Source organism: Lissotriton helveticus, chromosome 7, assembly GCF_964261635.1.
Source record: "Lissotriton helveticus chromosome 7, aLisHel1.1, whole genome shotgun sequence".
In the NCBI taxonomy this organism is placed as follows: Eukaryota; Metazoa; Chordata; class Amphibia; order Caudata; family Salamandridae; genus Lissotriton; species Lissotriton helveticus.
In genome coordinates, this window is record NC_136068.1 from 842,245,989 (window position 1) to 842,265,368 (window position 19,380).

At 43.0% G+C, this 19,380-nt stretch overlaps 1 protein-coding gene across 1 annotated transcript in view; it reads left to right on the forward strand.

The window, feature by feature from the left end:
• CTNNA1 (catenin alpha 1) overlaps positions 1–9,889 on the forward strand; it is a 420,641-nt gene extending 410,752 nt beyond the window's left edge. The window contains exons 16-18 of the mRNA XM_078653347.1: positions 1,154–1,259; positions 7,735–7,869; positions 8,914–9,889. Coding sequence (XP_078509473.1) covers positions 1,154–1,259; positions 7,735–7,869; positions 8,914–9,201 — 529 coding nt within the window. The 3' untranslated portion in view covers positions 9,202–9,889. The remainder of the gene's footprint in view (positions 1–1,153; positions 1,260–7,734; positions 7,870–8,913) is intronic.
• Positions 9,890–19,380: the final 9,491 nt, after the last annotated feature.

A 19,380-nucleotide genomic window follows, 5' to 3' on the forward strand; every position in this document is an offset into this window, starting at 1 on the left:
TCACCGTAATGGTGGCTGTGGAAAATGGCCCAGGGCACCTGTCGGCTGCTGCTCACCTGGCACCACTGAAACCAGTATATGGTACCCAATGGGCTCAGTAGACCGGTTCTTCTCTGTGAGGGATGGCAGCCCTCCCCGGTCACCACTGGGCCATCTACAACTCTCCATCACTGAAGTAGGTAAGTCATGATCATAGCTTCTCTGCAGCCTGCCAGATCGATTTAGAGGCGGGTTTGTGGGCCTCACTCCACCACTGACCATATCCTCAATTACAGCGGGCAGTCGGGCATGCTACTTTCTGTCTCAGCCATTTTCTAAAGACATGTAATTGCGTGCTTGAGGCTACCCGGTGTCCATGCGACGTAGTGAGCGGGTAGCCTGCGATTGTGTACCCCCTCGCCATAATCTCTTCAGTATCTTGTGGAGTCTGTCTTGTGGCCACAGCCTTTCTCTGCTGTTCTCCACCACGGCACAGCACCCCTCAATGGGACAGCTGGCTGCACTCTGCTCTAGGCCAGCATCTCCACTAGTTATGAGGCAGTGCAAACTTGCTACCTTGAGCCTCACAGCTCCTAGTTCTGCATATCACCGGGAACTACAAGGCTAATGCGGCACACAGCACAAGCAGCTAGGAATCTAACATGTGGGTGATGCGATGCAACATAAAGTACAGTTTCAAGCATCCACTGTGGTGGGTGTCGTCGTGTCCTGTTGAGAGGATTGTTAAGCGGGGGCATAACTGTTACAGAACATCTGCCTACTTGGCCGATCAGCCCCGCCCTTCTTTGTTCATTTTTTATTAAGATATGTTTAACTTTGTTTGCACTGAAGAGTGGGTTTCATTAATCTTTCTCTTGAAGGAAACTGGCATTTAGAAATGTTTGCATTATTAAACATACTACTTATTTGTCTTGTGGTTTTCATGGCCTTTGTTTTCCATGAAGCACACTTATAAATGTTTATAAACTGAAAATGCTTTCTGAAGGTGATTGAAATTCAGAATAAAGCTATTTTGAGGGTGATAAGAATGTTGCTCCAATCGCCTCATGATGCATGAAAATTCTTATGTGCATGTTTTGCATTTAAGAGTGAAATCATTTTAATGGTTTAAGTCTTAGTTTGCAGTGTCTAAATCTGTACACTTATTTTGCAGAGGTAAAGGGCCCCTTAAAAATACTTCTGATGTTATAAGTGCTGCCAAGAAAATTGCAGAGGCAGGATCCCGGATGGACAAGCTGGGACGTACCATTGCCGACAATGTAAGCTTTTTTTCCTTTCTTCTTTTAAAATTCTTTCTTTTAGGTTTCCCAAGCCAGCGCCATATCCAGAAGAGTGCCTTGTGTGGCAAATGCTAAAAAACAAGGACATTGTCTTCATTAGTGTTTGTGAAGGTTAATCTATAGTTGCTGCTGGGCATGAATATATTAGTCTTTCATGTAGTCTCCAAACAGAACCTTTCTGCTTGAATTGATGGAGTAAGCCCCAAAACTTTTATTTTTTAAAAAAAAATTCTTACTTTATTTACCATTTTACATAAAACAATATACATGACAAGTACTCATTGTGGTTATGCAGATGCGTCAATCTTAACCTACCAACAGTGTAAGATCTGTAGTGTCCATAGAGTCTTAACCACAGACTATTTCATGCTACTCGCCCCATTACAGCGTGCCATTTCACATAGTAATGGTATGTCCATTCAGCTGAACAATATGCATACATGTCAACATGAGGTTCATCCCACCCCAGTGGGGACAAGCCCTGCAAGGGACTGGTGTGTGGGCGCTGCTTCTAAGCCCTAAAACTCTTGAGTAGAGTGGTACTGACTGGGGAAATGCGTACTTGTGTTCCATCAAATATGTGTAGTCTAAATAATCAAGTTTACATACTCTGCATCATATTTTTTAGTTAATCTTTTGGGGAAGGTGTTTGAAGTTAAAGGAAACTGTTGTGGGGACATGTTTGAGGGAGCTGCCACAGGGTTTGAGTGGAGCAAGGTCTATTACTGGATTAGCTAAAAGCAACGTTAGATTATCGGGCAGACACAGATCCTAGAAACCCTTCCATCTACTGTTTATGGGAAGCTCTGAGCCCTTTGCCAATTGATTTTCATGGGCCTGCTAACCTCAAGAGACATAAAGGTTGTTCAGCAGCGGTCAGTTGCCGTGCCCAGTTCTTCTTAGGTTTAGGCTTGAATTTGATCAATTCTAAGAGAAAATTCAAAAGTTGGTAACCCCGGTGGCTTCCTCCCTCTCTGGTTTTAGCTGGGCTGCAGAGGGTGGGGTAAACAATATACACCTCCAATTTCGAGAGAAGAACCCAAATGACGACCTTGTAGGTAGTTTTCTTTTTTTAAATCTTTTTCTGAGAGACCTTCTAGCGTCAGGACAAGATTCTCCTTCACCCCCGGCAAGTTAGATAACCTTTTCTTTTACCTTTGAATTCTAGGAATTTCTGAACACTTCTAGCCAACAGACAGCAGGCTCCAGTTGCCCATGCATGTTTTATGAACAGCCGGCACCAGCAATTTACAAAATAGTTTCTCTTTATCAATGCCATGTATTTACTTTTACAATACTAGTATGGCCCATTGTGAAACTAAAATACTTTGCATTTACATTCTATTGTATTACGTACCTTACCGGATATTGAGATTTCCAACCGCAGGTACTTCTTAAAACCGTCTCCGCTGCTGCATAGTCTGTTTTGGAACCTCCATGCCTTTTGCAAGATTTTACTAATTCACTCCAGAATTATAATCTTATAAACAAATTTCAATTTAGAACATTTTCAGAAAATGAGTCATATCCTAAAGAAATGTAGATGTTAATGGAGTCTGTATCCCTTTCATACTACGTGGTCTGTCATTTCTGTTTTAAAAATATTGTTCAATTATTTTTGGGGTGCTGGAGGGCGGGAGCAGTTAAATTTGGTAACTTTGTCCAGTTCCTTAACTATGAACACTCTAACTCCACACACTTACCCAGATTTGTAGCCGGTTTCATATAGATGCTATGCATGATGTTCGAGTGGTATGAGTTTTAATCAAACTCTATTGTGAGTCCTGCTGTCTCTCAGTTCAGAGTGATTGCAATTTCCAACTGCTCTGGTGGTGGTTTTCTTTTTAAAAACACAAAAAATTGCTGCTTTGAGAAGTAATCATTATTTCGGTTCATCATTTAACACGAAATATCTCTTCCAGAGGACAGCAATGAACATGTAGCTGTTTCTTCCTTTGTGATTTAAGTGTTGGATGATGTCTATCCACTGTAGGAGGGCATTTGGTTTTGTGGATTATCATTGGCCCAAAAATGCATCCTGTGGGATTATCCCTACTACCACTGCTGTCTGCCAGTTCGGTGGGTTGCACTGAAGTGGCACAGTCACCTGAACTTCCATGAAAATACCAGGTGTATCACTGAGATGTGATCACAGAATTTTTACAAAGTAGTCAAGAGATGAAATCTGTATTGTTGAAAGCGAGATGGAGAAAACAGACTGTGATCAACAGAAGTTTTTTTTTTGTGAGGATCTAATAAACCACACAACCAAACATTATGGCTGCTTACCTCTGACCTCAGCTCATTGTGAGAAAATGGCTCTATACATACTGGACAATAAGGAAGTACACTGTGTATAGAGTCCACAACCCCAAAGGCATAAGAGGTTAAAGTCAGGACTGACCGTACTCTCAAAAGTGGTAGCTTGGTCGAGCAGTAAGGCAGTACCAGAGGGCAGTGCAAAGCATTTTTTGTACACACTCAGTCAGCACAGGATTTCACACACTTAAAGACTGAACTCCAGGCCAGTGGTTTTTATATCCAAAGATATAGTGGTTTTATTTTTAGAACCAACAGGCATAAAAATATACTTTGCTAGATATGAGAACTCTCATGTAATTACTTTGCAAGGAAGCAATGAAGTTGGTGAACACAATAGGTACAGGAGTTGCTGAAGGCAACTCAAGTCTAGACACACTTTAGCATTCAGCTCAATGAATTGTTACCATAAAAGTACAGTTGATTACAGTACAGATTACTTTAGTAGCTCCAGGACTAGATCCTAGATACAGTCCTGGGGTCTCCTAGATACAGTCCTGGGGTCTAAGCTGAAACACAGTTAGCAAAAACCTTTTAGTTACTGTGGTGAATTTTCATGAATATAAAGCTGTTTTAAAAGTTCACACTTAAAAACTTTTCAATGACAATCTGGCAATGTTATTCAATGGGAGAAAATTCAGGTTGCATGTTAAGTATGATCGCGTTACTTTTGTAATCCAGTACTGGGCTTTTAGGGCCAGCACTGGGGTCTGAACTTAAAACAGGTAGGTAATTGCGTTTCAGTATTTCGTATGATTTTTAAAGAATATTTCAAGTTTTCAAAAGTAGACAGAAGAAATTTCATAGAAAAACAGACAATGGGTTCCTATAAAGAATATACAGATTACTAGTAAACCCGGTAAGGATTACTTTTGCGGTTCAGTACTGGGCTGCAAGGTACAGTACTGGCTTCTCGCCTGCTTGCAGGCGAGTACTTCGGAATTCGGGCTTCGGCTGATTTTATATGAATATTTGCAGTTTTCAAAACTTCACACTTTGAAAATTTTCCAGTCAAAATGGGTCAATGTTATCCAATGGCAGGTAAGTGAGTTACCGGTTTCCAGGTGAGTACTTGGCTGGTGAAGTTAAGGTTCTGGGTGTAGACTCGGGGGTCCCCCAGGGTCAGGTAAGTATAGTCTGTTCCGCCCCAGCAGCGCAGGGCTGGCCGGGTGCAGAGGTAGGTAAGCCCAATGATATCCAATGCGGGAAAGGGGGTCTTCGGTTGGTGGCTGCTGGCTAGCAGGCCACGCGGCTGTGAGAGCGGAGCTCCTGGTCACTTGTTCAGGTCAAGGGGGGAAGTAGGATAGGACAAAGGTGGCACAGCCAGTGGCACTCGGGCGGCTGGGTGCAGGGTGCGCTTGAGCTGTCGGGCACTCAATGTTACCCATTGGGAAAGGTCAAAAAGGAACAAAGGCTGCAGGCTCGGGGACGGAGACTCTCCAGGGGCGATCAGCACTTCGAGAGGTAAGTTGGGATCTTGAGCACAGGTAGGTACCCCAAAGGGAGGCACAGGGGGCTGTAGGGCACCGGGTGCAGGGGTGTCTTTGGGTGTCGGAAAAGCTTACCCTCTGCTGGTCGCGGTTGGGGTGGCTCCTGGTTCTGAGTCTGCAGGCATCTGCTGGTTCGTTGAGGAGGGTCTTTGGGCACTGGACTTTGGGTCCCAGTCGCCGGGGGGACGTCCTCGTGGTCTTGGTTCGGTTGGCCCCGGCGGGTGCAGAGTGGGCTGGTCCGGAGCTTCCTGGTTGGCACCAGGTGGGTTGTTGCCGCAGAGCCTCTGCTGATGGGAGTCCCAGTCTTCAAGAGGGTCACGGCAGGCAGGTCCTCCAGTAGTCCCAAGGTTGCTGTCCGCAGGAGTCGCCGGGATTAGGCAGGAGCAGGTTCCAGGATAGACAGGCCGGTTGGGCTGGGGCCAAGTCAGTTGTTGTCGTCCTGTTAGCAGCTGCACGGCGGGTCTTCTTGATCTTCTTTCTTCTTTTCATATCTGGAACTGAGGAAGGAAGGTTCAGGAAGCCCATAAATACTGAATTTAGGGGCGTTACAGGTTGGGCAAGGACAGGGACCAATGGGTCCCTGTCCTGGGGTGAGTACACACCCTAGTTCACTCCTCTCCTGTGGGAGGGTGGCAGGAGCCTAGCTCGGATTGCGCAGGGCTCCCATCTACAAGATGGCCGGAGCCCCGGTTCGTGCTTCACCTAGTCTCCCCCACCTGAGGGGTGGGACTGGCACAGGCTGCCACACCCCCTTTCTGACTTAGTTTTTCCCACCAGTCTTCCCGCCAGAGGGGGGTGTAGAACTGGTGGGGGCCAGTTGCTGGGTACAGCAAATGATCTGGAGAAGCTCTCGGAGGCGGTATGCCTTTGAAGCTTCCCCCTGCCCATCCTGGGGGAGGAGACCTAGCACCTCGCCCAGGATGTGCATTGTTGCAGGCCCAGGAGAGCGGGGTGGGGCTCTCCACCCAGGGGTCCAGCAACATGTCTGCTGTGTGGTAGCCTCTGCAGCCTCTCAGCCCAGACGTGGATTGTAGTTTAGGATTTCAGAGGGCATCTCTAAGATGCCCTCTGGTGCATTTTACATTAAATCCCGCACTGGCATCAGTGCGGGTTTAATGTGCTGAGAAGTTTAGTACCAAACTTGTCCGTCTTCAGTGAGGCCATTATGGGGCTGTGGAGTTCGTAATGACAACCTCCCAGCACCGTATACTCTTGATGGCATCACTGCACTTACAGTGCCCAGGAATGGCCCTGGGTACTGTAGGGGCACATGGCTCATGCACCTGTGCCCACACCACTGGCATAGGGCACCCAGCTAGAGGGGTGACTGAAGTATGCTAGGGCAGTGGGTTCTGTGGGCATGGCACACAGGGATGTGTGCCATGTCGACTCTTGGTTTAGTTCTGTACTTATGCACTCAGCCTGCAAAGGCAGTGTGTGGGTGCCAGGGTACAGAGCCCCTGAGGGTGGCACAATAAGTGCTGCAGCCCTCAGGGGTCTTCTCTGGTCACCACGCCCTGGGTACCTAGGGTACCATTTACTAGGGGCTGACAGGTGGCCAGAGATGCCAATTGGGTGTTTAGTTTCAGCACAGTTTTAGAGAAGGAACACAGGCCCTGGGTACCTGGTTGGCAGGAACCCAGGTCACACTCAGTCAAAGCACATCAGCAGTTCAGAAAAAAGTGGGGGCACACCAAGGCATGAAAGATGGCACTTTCTCACACTCATCAATTTTTTTTCTCCATCTTTATTCCACAAACACTTTGCTGAATGTTGCAGAAGCAACATTTTACAACTTCACAACCCTTTAATTGCAGCCTTTTCTGGCACCACTTGTACCTGAAAGCCAGTTATCCTCTGAGTTAAAGTTGGGTGTCGTTTTTGAGGGTAGTGGAAGCATGCCTCGCCATTCTCTAGCTTGCATCTGTGCAAGTGTATATAGAACCTACTTGTAACGTAACTCCAACATTAAGTACAGAAAGCACTCCCTAATGTAGTCTTCTGTTCCAGAGACTTGCTTCCAGCAGCATGCGCAACAAATTGAAGTGTAACTTGGGATCCAAAGAAGAGAATTTGTAATTTTCACTGCTTAGTTTGTGATTTTCTGCCTCAATTCTCAAATCATCACATTCAGTCGCCCCCTGTGCAGTCTTATACACTGTGTCTTTTCCTGTGGACCCTTCTGGACTGCATGCAGCCCCTTGAACTTAAAAGTCTAGAAAAAATGTTTTTCCTCAAAGGCCTTCCCATTACCAAACTTGCTTTTCAAATACTTATTGTTCAGGGAATTTCAACTGTGTGGTACTTAGGTTGGTGCGCATGTCCAGGGCAGATTTTTTTTTTCCTGCGTTTAAATTTAGGAATAGACAAGAGCACTGAAGATACTAATATAACGGCAAACTTCCCTATGTGCAGTCAAGTGTTCCTTATATGCCCATGTCAGACATGATGTGGAAATTACTAGTGTGGTCAAATTGGACTGATGTTCCTGAAAAGGCTGGTTTTGTTTACCAGAGATTTAAACTTGATTTCAAATGAATCTGTTTTTTTGTTATATAATGTAATTGACTAGATAACTTTTTTGAACTAATGTTCAACAGATGAACGTTTTTAAATAAGTGCAGTTTTTTTCTTCTTTTTTCTAGTGCCCAGATTCTACCTGCAAACAGGATCTACTGGCATATCTACAACGCATTGCATTGTATTGCCATCAGCTAAATATCTGCAGTAAAGTGAAAGCAGAGGTTCAACATCTTGGTGGAGAGCTTGTAGTTTCTGGTGTAAGTATGATCTTTCTGAAGTCTCCTTAGTCATTATCCTAGGTATTTTGTTTGTATATTTTGTATTGCTGAAGTATTGGCAAGCAACCCTCAGATTGTTAAACTTATTCATGTGATCTCTCGACTTTATAAAAATAATGTTCCTGCAATCCTTGCCTGAGTAGGTTTCTTTGAGGAATAGTTTCTTTAATTTCTCTACTATTCTCATCTATATATTTTTACTTTAGGGACGGCTCTTTATCTTCTGTCAAAAGGTTAAACAGCTATCTTTGAAGATGGCAAAGCTTTTCAGGTGCTGAATTTTAAGTAGGAAAAGTATTGCATTCATAAGTGATTTGTTGGGACTTAGGGACCTTAAAGGGTTTGGTTACACAGTTGATATATCTGAAATGCACGCACGCTAAGTTAAGTTCAGCTTTTTCTTTTTACTAGATTGTTGATGGGTTGTAGGATCAAGTTCAATAACTATCAGATCAACCCAGTCTGTGTGAGTTGTAAGATGTGTAAACTGACCTATTTTGCACATGTGTACAATACACTCTTGTCAATAATGAACATAAGGTGTAAACAATCTGTATTTCCCCCAAGGTGAGGAGGTACTGTGGGCGCCTGTTATTCATAGTGGAGAAGCCTTGGTTCAGACATACCCAGGTACACCTAAAATGTACCAGCAGTGTATAGGCATTGAGACAATGCCTAGGTTTTTAAGCACATCAAGTGTACTCAAATTGACCAGTCCCATGTGGAATAACATGAGGAAGATTTGAAAAAATTCCAGCTGTGCAACTTTACAAGCCCAAACTTATGTCCCTTCAAAGCATATTTGCTGTGAGCTATTGAACTGAAGCATGTGATAACTCACATTATTGTATTGGTTCTAAACAAACATTTTCTTGGTTCTTTCTGCAAAATGTTAATAGAATAACAAGATTGTCATGTGTCTGAGTTACGAAACACATGGCGTAAAGTTCATCTGGGTTGAACATTTTATGGCTTGAAAAATATTTTGATGTAGACATAATTCTTCTCGTATTTTTGCTCTAGGTGGACAGTGCGATGTCTTTGATCCAGGCTGCCAAGAACTTGATGAATGCAGTAGTTCAAACAGTAAAAGCTTCGTATGTGGCATCTACTAAATACCAGCGCTCTCAAGGAATGGCTTCCCTCAACCTTCCAGCAGTTTCCTGGAAAATGAAAGCTCCAGAGAAGAAACCTTTGGTGAAAAGAGAGAAGCAGGATGAAACTCAAACCAAGATTAAACGGGCTTCTCAGAAAAAGCATGTTAATGTTGTCCAAGCGCTCAGTGAATTTAAAGCGATGGAAAGCATTTAAGGGATCATGCATAGTAATGTTTCAGAGCTTTTTATATTAAAGTATTCATTTTAGGATCCTCACTATTCACAAACATATATTTGCATAGTATGTGGTGATCTACTTTTGTAGAATAATTATGCCTATACGAGTGCGTTCTGCAGGTTGAAATTTTTAAATTGGACATGGTGGTTTTGTATGGTGATTTTCCGATTAAACTAACCTTACGATAACTGCTTAAAATATATAGTATATAAATATATTGTAACCAAAGATGATTCATTATTCTTAACACTAAACATGGAGAGATGTCTAATAGCTTTTTAATTATTTTACTAGTTTGCAGTTCTAAGTAATGGTCTCAAGAATGCAGCAGGCATGCCTTTCTTTCATTTTGTGTTTTTTTGCAGTACAAATGAATTGAATGTTAAATTAAATTTTGTTAAGATATAGAAAAGATGGACCAGTACAAACTGTTTTGGGCATAAAATGCAAATAATTCCAGGTTTTTTTAACGGTTCGTTGAATACAGTTTTATCTGTCAAATACATTACACAAGATTAAATGCAGCTTTACATATGTTAACTGCATTGTAGAAAGAAACAGTTCAATGAATTTATAAGACAAGTTTATAATTTGTAATGCTTTTACAAATTGCAACCATGTTCTTTTTGGCACTGGAAATTATTAAACTTGCTTTTATTAGAAACATTTTGTTGTTCTTCTAATATGTTTGCTCTTATTTTAAATATTATGTTTGCATTGTTAGAGAATTATCGACTATTCCCATGTATTAGTAAAAATGAGTTAATCCTCCACTACCCCTCCCCCGCAAACAAAACCCAGATGAAAATAGTGTCCTGGAGTACCCAAACCGTCCTCCTCACCACACCCTCTACTGTATATCCCAACTACGATCTATGCAAGTGTCACCTGGGCCACGTCTAGGGCTTTTCAGGTCTCTTACAGACACTGTATCAGCTCGCCCCATTATCTATTCAATGTTTTTTCACTAGTACCGCTAAATGTGGTGTGGATCTCCCTTTCACCCATCTGTAATATCTGATAGAGACGTCTAGCCGCAGATTCTCTAACTTGGAATATCCCCAGGCGTCAGACTGGATCCGGAAAACTTTCCGCAGCAGTACCCTTGCGCGCCGGGGGGCGGTGATGCAGCGGTTCTATCCTAAAACTCTCCACTTACATCACCAATTCAGGAACATCTTATTCTTACTCATCGGTGGGGCCCATAACACCGCGAGTCACACACACACCCCCTTCAGATTACACCTGTCCCTGAATCAATGATCAGTAGACAATGCTGCAAGACATACGGGGTACCTTATTATTCTATACAGTGACTTCATACATTATATACAATAGGGTTTCTAGACGCTCAAAAGTCATAGAGAATAGCATCTAGGTACTCCGCTATTTGGTCGATGGACCAACTAGTAGGAATCAGTTGATGGCGATTAAGTCCAGCTCAATCGCATTATTCCCATAACTTTGACATATTAATCAGAATGACTTAATTTTAATAATCCGGCCAGAGTTTATATTTTGTATATAATTTTATCTAAATCATTAAGAACATTTTTATATTTTAAAGGTTTTATCATACAAGTACATTCTAAGCATTTAGTAAAACATTTTAAGCAAAGTAAAATAAAAAGAACTCATTACCCCTAGGCCATAGGGCGACGATAGAGCAATAGAACATGGAACAGGTTCCCAAGCTGACTCTTTTCTAACCTCCTCGATGTATCCCTCCCGACTTAGAATCTCCGCAACAAATCTCGTTTCTCTTCCCCATCAAAAGTTAGTCCAAAAAATGTTTAAAGTCTCTTGCACCAAATAAAGAAAAATGGTCCCAACCAACAGCATGTCATGGTGCAATTGAAAAAGGCCACACCAAGATCATTTTAATGACATTTTATACCCTTTCTCTTACTAATTTCAAAATTAAAAACTTTTAGGGGCTTCACTCATCTCTCATTGGTCCATTGGAGGTGTGGCGATGATCACCTCATGTCCTCCTTGTTCAAACCAGTTCGTAAAAAGTGCAAAATCATTCCACAGTTTCCCATGAGCTAACATATTACGTGTACTTGTATATCCTTTTTGTATCAGTTCCATGCATTCAGTTTTCAATGTTCATACTTTCCCAGGCTTTTAATTCCGGACAACTTTGGCAAAACTCTTGTCTGTAGGCCAGGCTGGCTGTAGGCCAGGCTGGCCTTGACATCTCTTGCTCCGGGCATAGGCCATTCGCACGTGACTATATTCTCTCTTTTACGCATGCGTGGGGGCATCTTTCATTTTTGCCATCTCCACCAATTCCACCAACTGCGTTTCAAAAGCCACTTTTCAGACTAGGTCTCTCAGGCCAAAATGGGAACTATTTTGAAAACAAACACAACAGAAATTACATATAGCAAATAAACCCTTCTGTTTACCTCCCACCTTCTAACTTTTCCCCTGTTAGATGTTACCTAGCAAAGAAACTTGTACGCGTTTTTACTTACCATCTTCATTATTTTGCCACAGTAAAATTTCTATCACAAGCACACATATATGCATTTTATTCTTATCATTATAGCTCTATATTAGTTAGACCCATTTTTATTAGTAAATAAGGTTTTTGCAAATAGCAGTTTTCCCACGTATAGTGTCAAAATCTTTGTGTACTTGGTTGATTAGTTTACATGCTTCTCACAATTAATATTATTATAGTTATGAGGGGGTACAACATTTTTTGTTTCTCCCCTGCTCCATCAACTCCCCCCTTTGGTGATTTATCACCACAAACCCATCCATACCTAAATTGTCTAGAACATGTTTGTAGTTCTTTCACCTTTTAGTTAGCTCAAACTCTAGTATCTTATACTATCTTAGTGTTGTGGTGCATCTTTTCTTTGTATTCTTCTAATTCAATTTCTCCCATTTCTCGTTCTGTTTATTTTTCGCAATTTTTATCTTTACTGGTTTTTCTTTTTCTAATATATACACACCAGTCTTAAAATGAATGGCAGTTGAATTACTATTGTTACTGGTATTAGTATTTTCCCTATCGATGAGCTATTTCTGAAAAACAATTCTTTACAACTGAGAAACTTTTACCTAGTTTCTCAAAACACCACCAACCTCCAGTGGGGCAATTTCTTTATGTAATTCAGTAATATTTTTAATGTATCTTCGAATTTTCTGAGTTTTATCTAGAATATAGGTACAACAATGTTGCACTTTCAATACTTCACAAACTCCACCTTATTTCGCTAATAAGATATCAAGAGCAAGTCGATTTTGCATCACCATAGCTCTCATGCCAACCATTTCAGTATTTACCATCAAAAATCCTCCAGCCGTATTTATTGACAAACGATCTACTATCATTGACCGTTTCCGAATTCTATTTGCATTAAATTATATTCCCACTGCTGATATGTGGTAAATAAATAATTAATTACCGGTACTATTTTTGAATACATTAAAAATAACAGCTCAATAAATAAGAGGCAAGATCCGAGGAATCTGAGGTTATCAGGCTTTAATCAGGCATAAGGGAAGGGACAGGATCAGGACGGCCTGAAATAAAGTGACATCGAAGGCACGGGATGGCAGCTGCCCCTCTTTCATCACAATTCAACATATATATAGTAAGACATTTCAATTACATTACATACAGTAGGCGTAACTAATGACAAGCGTAAGATAAGGAGACATGGGTGTGAAAAGAAGGCGTGCACAGGGCGTGCACTTAGACATGTGATGAGAACGTCACAGAAGTGTCATGAAATGGGCGGAAACATGGAGGGGGGCTACCTGAGCAGCTGGAACCTTTAACCTAGTGGTGCGCGCAAACGGGCCATGACGTGTATCTGGGGAGAACTGGGGGCTATGACTTCTGTACTAAAAGAGGAGACTAAAGTCTGAGAGGTCAGGACGACATGCACCTATAGCATATCTGGTATCTGGTGTTTGGAGAACATGTTGATAGAATCTAAATGTCATCAGGGCAGAGGCTACTTGACACTAAGACTGGTGCATGCATCTATTCTACATGTATTGCGTGTGCTAGGAATATTCTATGAATATTAATACAGTATTTCTCTTACATGGAGACAGAAAGACTAGACCATAGCTGGAGATGTTTATACGGTTCGTTAGCTTAGGAATGTGAAGAAGGAAAGCTGGACTGATAACTAGAAGCATAACATATTCTTGGCAGACGGGCAGGCAGAGCCAGGCTGGGCACCGCGCTGCGCGGCGGAAGTAAGTGAAGGGTCAGGGATGCAGGTGGGGGCTGCATCGCTCCTCGGAATGGGTTCAGGAGACTGGAGCTTGAATCTGGTGTCCGGGCCCTTTTGAGGCCTAGAAACGGGGACAATTCAATGAATTAACGTGCACACTGTAAAACGTGGCAACATAGGCCTAATACTCGTTGCTTTCACGAGAACTGGAGACTGGCATACTAAAGTTGGACACAACTATAATTGCATCTTTAATCGATCATAGGGGGATATATGCATATCGATCATGCACATATAACATAGGATGGGGAACACGTAGGCACATATGGCAAGGCAAAATTTACTTTTCCACATTCCCTCCTTGTGCCCTACGTTTCCATCAGGAAACATCAATATTCATGATACCATCTATCTGTTCATATAGCATCATTTGCTCGTCTCGAATTGTCTTGGAACGGGATTTAGGACTAGGAATACAAGAGGTAGCACACAAGCCGCAAATCGCAGGGCCACATTGTAAACAGAGGCAGCAACTGAATATGATCATTACTGCTATACCTAGGAATGACAATACTTTCCATCCCCAGGCAGATATGATATTCCAGAGCCAACCGGACCATGTCCAGGTGCCTGGATTCTGGTGTAACTGATGGGCAATTTTATGAAGTCTGGTTATAGCTGAATAAACAGACGACGCGTTATTAGGAATGAAAATGCAGCAACTAGATCCGATGACTCTACAAGCTCCTCCTCTATCGGCCAGTATGACGTCAAGGACGAGACGATTTTGGAGCACGACAAATCTCATAGCAGATTGCTCTTCAGTTAAGTTACCTAGAGCGGAAGTAGTCTCATTCACTACTGCTTCAAGGGTTCTGGTTAACCTACGTATTAACTTACTATTCTGGACAGGCCCTATAAAGAAAAAGAATCCTTTATTGAAGTCTTGATACTGTTCTAGAGCAGTTTCAGTTTGATCGACAATTGGGGACTCAGTCTCCCTTCTATGTCTAACGTGTACTAGATGTGTGTTTCTGTGATAATCGGATGGGGCTAGGAAAACTGGTGGCAGTAGGAAGGCAATATAACATGTTCCATCCCAATCGAGGGGCAGACGAACATATGCGGTCTGACCACAAACAAAATAAGAATGACGTGAGGCTTTGAAACTAGATTTCCCACTGTCACTATACTCGACCATAGTAGTACAATCACTATGTCCTACATGTGCGGAACCATTCTTTCTGACACATAATTCGCCTTTGACTGGTAGAACTGAAATAGCAGGCAAATCTGGAGTAGTATCGGACTGAACATTCAGAACCATGAAATTCGAGGAATAATTACCTAGATCATATACTTCATTTTCTAGATCTAACCCTGTTCTATGGGAAAGACCTTGCTCGAACCATTATGTGAAAAAGGATAAGGAAAGAGTGGCAGAACTCCCTTCGGTGTCTGGAAAGGGGGAAGTCGACCACACACCCAACAATTAGTGGCATTGCTGGTCTGGTGTGAATAGTGCAGCATTCGGATAAAAGTATTATTACGCATAGCAAGACGATAGGATAACTCGTGAGGAGGCAGGTCACTAAATGTGTGCTCTACTGTAACATTAGAAAACATATGTACATGTGAAATAGGAAAGCATAAATGCAACGCATAACTTATGCATGTAACCATAAGACTCAGGAACAATAAAAAGAATAGAGTAACGATACATCTCTTAGAGTTTTGACTAACTCTCTCACTGTGTGGGTCTGTCTCATACATGTCAGGAACCTGTCTAACCGTTTCACCCGAGAGGGACTTAGACAATTAAACTGGCTGACTTACTAGACCTCAACTTGGATTTATACTCCTGCTGCGGAGTTTTCTCTAACAGGGGGAGTTTAGATTCATTTTCTGAGCAGTCCTTGAGAACGGGGCAGTCCTTGAGAACGGGGCAGTCCTTGAGAAATGTTCTAGTTTTGAGTCCATGGAATTTCTTGACGTGGCTCGCGTGTAGCCACCCTTTTCGGTTTTCCACCTTCACCGCCGTCCGGGTGGTGAGTAGGACCAGACGGGGCTCCTTCCAACGGGGCTGCAGCGGACTTGAACGATCAAAATTGCGGATCAGCACGAGATCCCCCGGAACGATCTTGTGTGGTTTCACGTCTGTGTTGTCTGGAAATGCAGCGGCAACCTGTGAACGACAAGATTGTAGTGCAGACATCAAGGAAGCAAGGTAATCTGTCAGCATATTACTGTCAACATCGGTAATGATACGGGGTCTAGGTGTACCCCACATATTGGGGGGATGTCCAAACACTATCTCATACGGGGACAGACCTGAACGGGAATGAGCAACCATTCTCATATAGAAAAGGGCAACTGGCAGTGCTACTATCCAATCTACGCCTTTCTCTGCACATACTTTTGCGATGCGGATTTTCAGAGTCTGGTTATGTCTCTCTACGAGACCGGCTGCTTCAGGATGGCGTACACAATGGAACTTCCACTGGTACCCTAACAGAAGGGAAACTTGTTTCATGAGCTCGGACGAGAATGGCTGGCCGTTATCTGAATACACGACCCTAGGTAATCCATAGCGGGGAAAATACTCATGAACCAACTGCCTGGCAGTGGTCGCAGCTGTGTAATCTGGAACTGGATATGCTTCAGTCCATCTGGACAAAGCGCATACGACTAAGAGGACATAATTGAAACCTCGACATCGCTCCATCTGAATATAATCCATCTGGAGGACTTCAAAAGGGTGGTCAGGAGGATGGAATCCACCTTGTTCCACCGGGACACCTTTTCCTGGATTGAACTGACAACAGATCATGCAGGTACGGACTTTCTGTTTGGCTGCTGCTCGTAAATGCTTGTTGAACCAGAGGTTCTGGATACTGTCTAACATGGCTTTTTCTCCTAAGTGTGCTGGACTATGTGCGGTGTTAATAATGACTTGAACCATAGAGTCGGGGAGAAACCATGTGGCTTTTCCCTTCGTCAACCATCCTTGATCTGTCTGGACCCCTCCTTGTTCAGACCATTTCTTAATTTCATCGGGAGTAGCATGTAACTGTATGTCTATGACATCTTGTGTAGGGTCCTTAACTATCATACAAGTAGTCTGTTCTGGAATGTGTGTCTGTGTCATGTTAACTGGAATGTCTGGAGTCTGAGCTGTGAGCTTGGCTGTTCGATCTGCTAGATCGTTACCTTGGGAAATGATATCAGTGACTTTCGTATGTGCTTTGCACTTCATGATTGCGATAGCTGTCGGTAAATGTATTGCATCTAACAGAGCTTGAATGAGGAGACCATGCTGAATCTTGGTTCCATGAGAAGTCATAAAACCTCTTTCCTGCCAGAGTACTCCAAAGTCGTGTACGACTCCGAATGCATAACGTGAATCTGTGTATATGTTAACTTTCAGGTTCTTGGCACGTATGCAGGCTTGGGTCAGAGCGACAAGCTCTGCTGCTTGAGCAGACAGGGTGTCAATACGATGTGTTTCTATAACTTCGGTTTCAGTAGTCACTGCATACGCGGCTACTAGTTCTCCTGTACTTGTTCTCATATATGAACCATCCACATAAAGTGTCAGGTCGGGATCAGGTAATGCAATGTCTGTCAAGTCTTGTCTTGGCTTTGTCATGGTGTTAACAACTTCCACACAGTCATGTGTGGCAGGATTTGAAGTAACTGACGGTAACAGTGTAGCTGGATTTAAAATGTTGCAGCGTCTGATTTCTATGTGTGGCTGGAACAGTGTCAGTTCATAACCTGTTAAACGGGCAATTGTCAAGTGCTGAGTCTGTGTTCGGTTTAAAAGAACTTCCACGTAGTGTGGGACTTGTACTGTCAGGGAGTGTCCTAACACTACGGAATCACTTTGTCTGATAGCTAGAGCTGTGGCTGCAACTGACTTGAGGCACGCAGGCAGAGCCTGGGCCACTGGATCTAATGTGCTAGAAAAATAAGCACAGGGCTTGTATTGTCCTGCTTGATCTTGTGTGAGAACAGATAATGCAGTACCATCACGTTCAGTAACGAAAAGTGTAAAAGGCTTACTGTAGTTCGGTGTTGCTAGAACAGGTGCATTACATAAAGCTTTCTTTAATTCATTGAAAACAAGTGTATGTTCTTGGGTCCAAGGGAGGACAGTCGATACGGCTGCCTCCTGTGTCGTTAACTGTATCAGTGGCTTGGCTAGATATGCGTACTGAGGAATCCATTGTCTGCAGTAAGAAGTGAGGCCGATAAAAGCTCGTACCTCCTTCTGTGTCTTGGGTTGTGGAAGACGTGCTATTAACTGGATACGGTCAGGTGTCAACTGCCTACCCCTCTTGGACAGTAAGTGTCCCAAGTAGACCACTTGCTGGACACAGAATTGCAATTTGGAAGGGGACACCTTGTGCCCCATCTCGGCCAGAAAATACAGAACTGTAAGTGACGCGCGCTCGCAGTCACGTTCAGAACGGGCTGTGATCAATGGATCATCGACATACTGGAGCAGGGCAGTGTCAGTTGGCATGTGTATATTGTCTAGTTGTCTTTTAAGTGCTTGACTGTAAATACTAGGACTTTCTGTGAAACCTTGAGGAGCTCGTGTGAATTTATAGCTTCTTCCATTTAAACAGAAACCGAAAAGGAACTGGCTGTCTGGATGAATAGGGACACTAAAGAATGCGTTCTTGAGATCGATAACTGTAAAGAATGTGGCTTCAGAATCAATGGCTGTCAAGAGTGAGGAAATATCAGGGACTACTGGGTACTGGGGTATGATACACTTATTAAGTTCTCGAAGGTCAATCACTAATCGATAAACTGGAGGTGCATTGGGATCAGTACGTTTCAGGACTGGAATGATAGGAGAATTACATACATTGGAGTCAGTTTCTACAACCACTCCTTGGGCAATCAGCTCGTCAATAATTTTGGATAAGGCTGCTACAGCCTCAGGTGGCAATTTGTACTGTCGGATTCGTGGTAATACAACACCTTTCTTCAGAGTGACACGATGGGGTGTGATATGCATACAACCTACATCAGTTGGACCTTGCGCCCATAAATGCTGCGGTACATTCAATAATCTTGGATCAAAATCACGTAATACAAAATGACCTTTAAAATCACGGAGAAACAAACGGACACCTTCTGGGGAGCAGCATATGACTGCTCCTAATTCTTTCAGTGTTTTAATGCCTAACAGATTCTCTGAGCAAGACTTCGTGAGTAACAAATCTGTAGTTCGGGACAATGGACCAACTTCTAGAGTAACTGGTTTCGATATTTCATTAACAATAGGCTTTCCTGAAAATCCAAGGGAAACATTTCTAGAGCCTGAGAGTGGAGCCCCTGGAACCTCGTCATGACTGATGGTAGTCCTACTTGCCCCTGTATCAATCAGAAACTTTTTGTCTTTCCCCAATACTTGACTGTGTACATAGGGACCCTCTTGATCTACAGGAATCTCGATGAGAGGCAAGCCTACCTCCCTCTCTAGGCTGTTTCATGAGTATGGCTGATAATCTGGATACTCTGACTGTGCGTACTGGTACATCTGCTGTGTAACGTGCTGTGTTGCAGCGATAGGCTGCGGTACTGTAACCGTCTGTTGTGCATTCTGTGGTGACTGGGAAGTCTGTGAAACTTGTTCTTGTCTAAGCGGACGTGGTCTTTCTTTAGTCTTACCAGTAGCTATGTTGTGTTTCAGAACTGCACATTCGTTTATAAAATGACCTGGCTGTTTACAGTAATTGCATGTCCCTTTAACGGGAACTGCAGGATGACTGGCTTGATTCAGACCCCTCTTCTGACTGTCTTGTGGAACAGATTGTGCAACTAGTACTTTCATTTTCGTGTCTTTCATACGTCTCTTTTCGTGTTCCTGCTCTTCCCTGATTCTGTTCTGGTGGTACTGTAACATCTGGAGCATCTGTGACGGAGTATT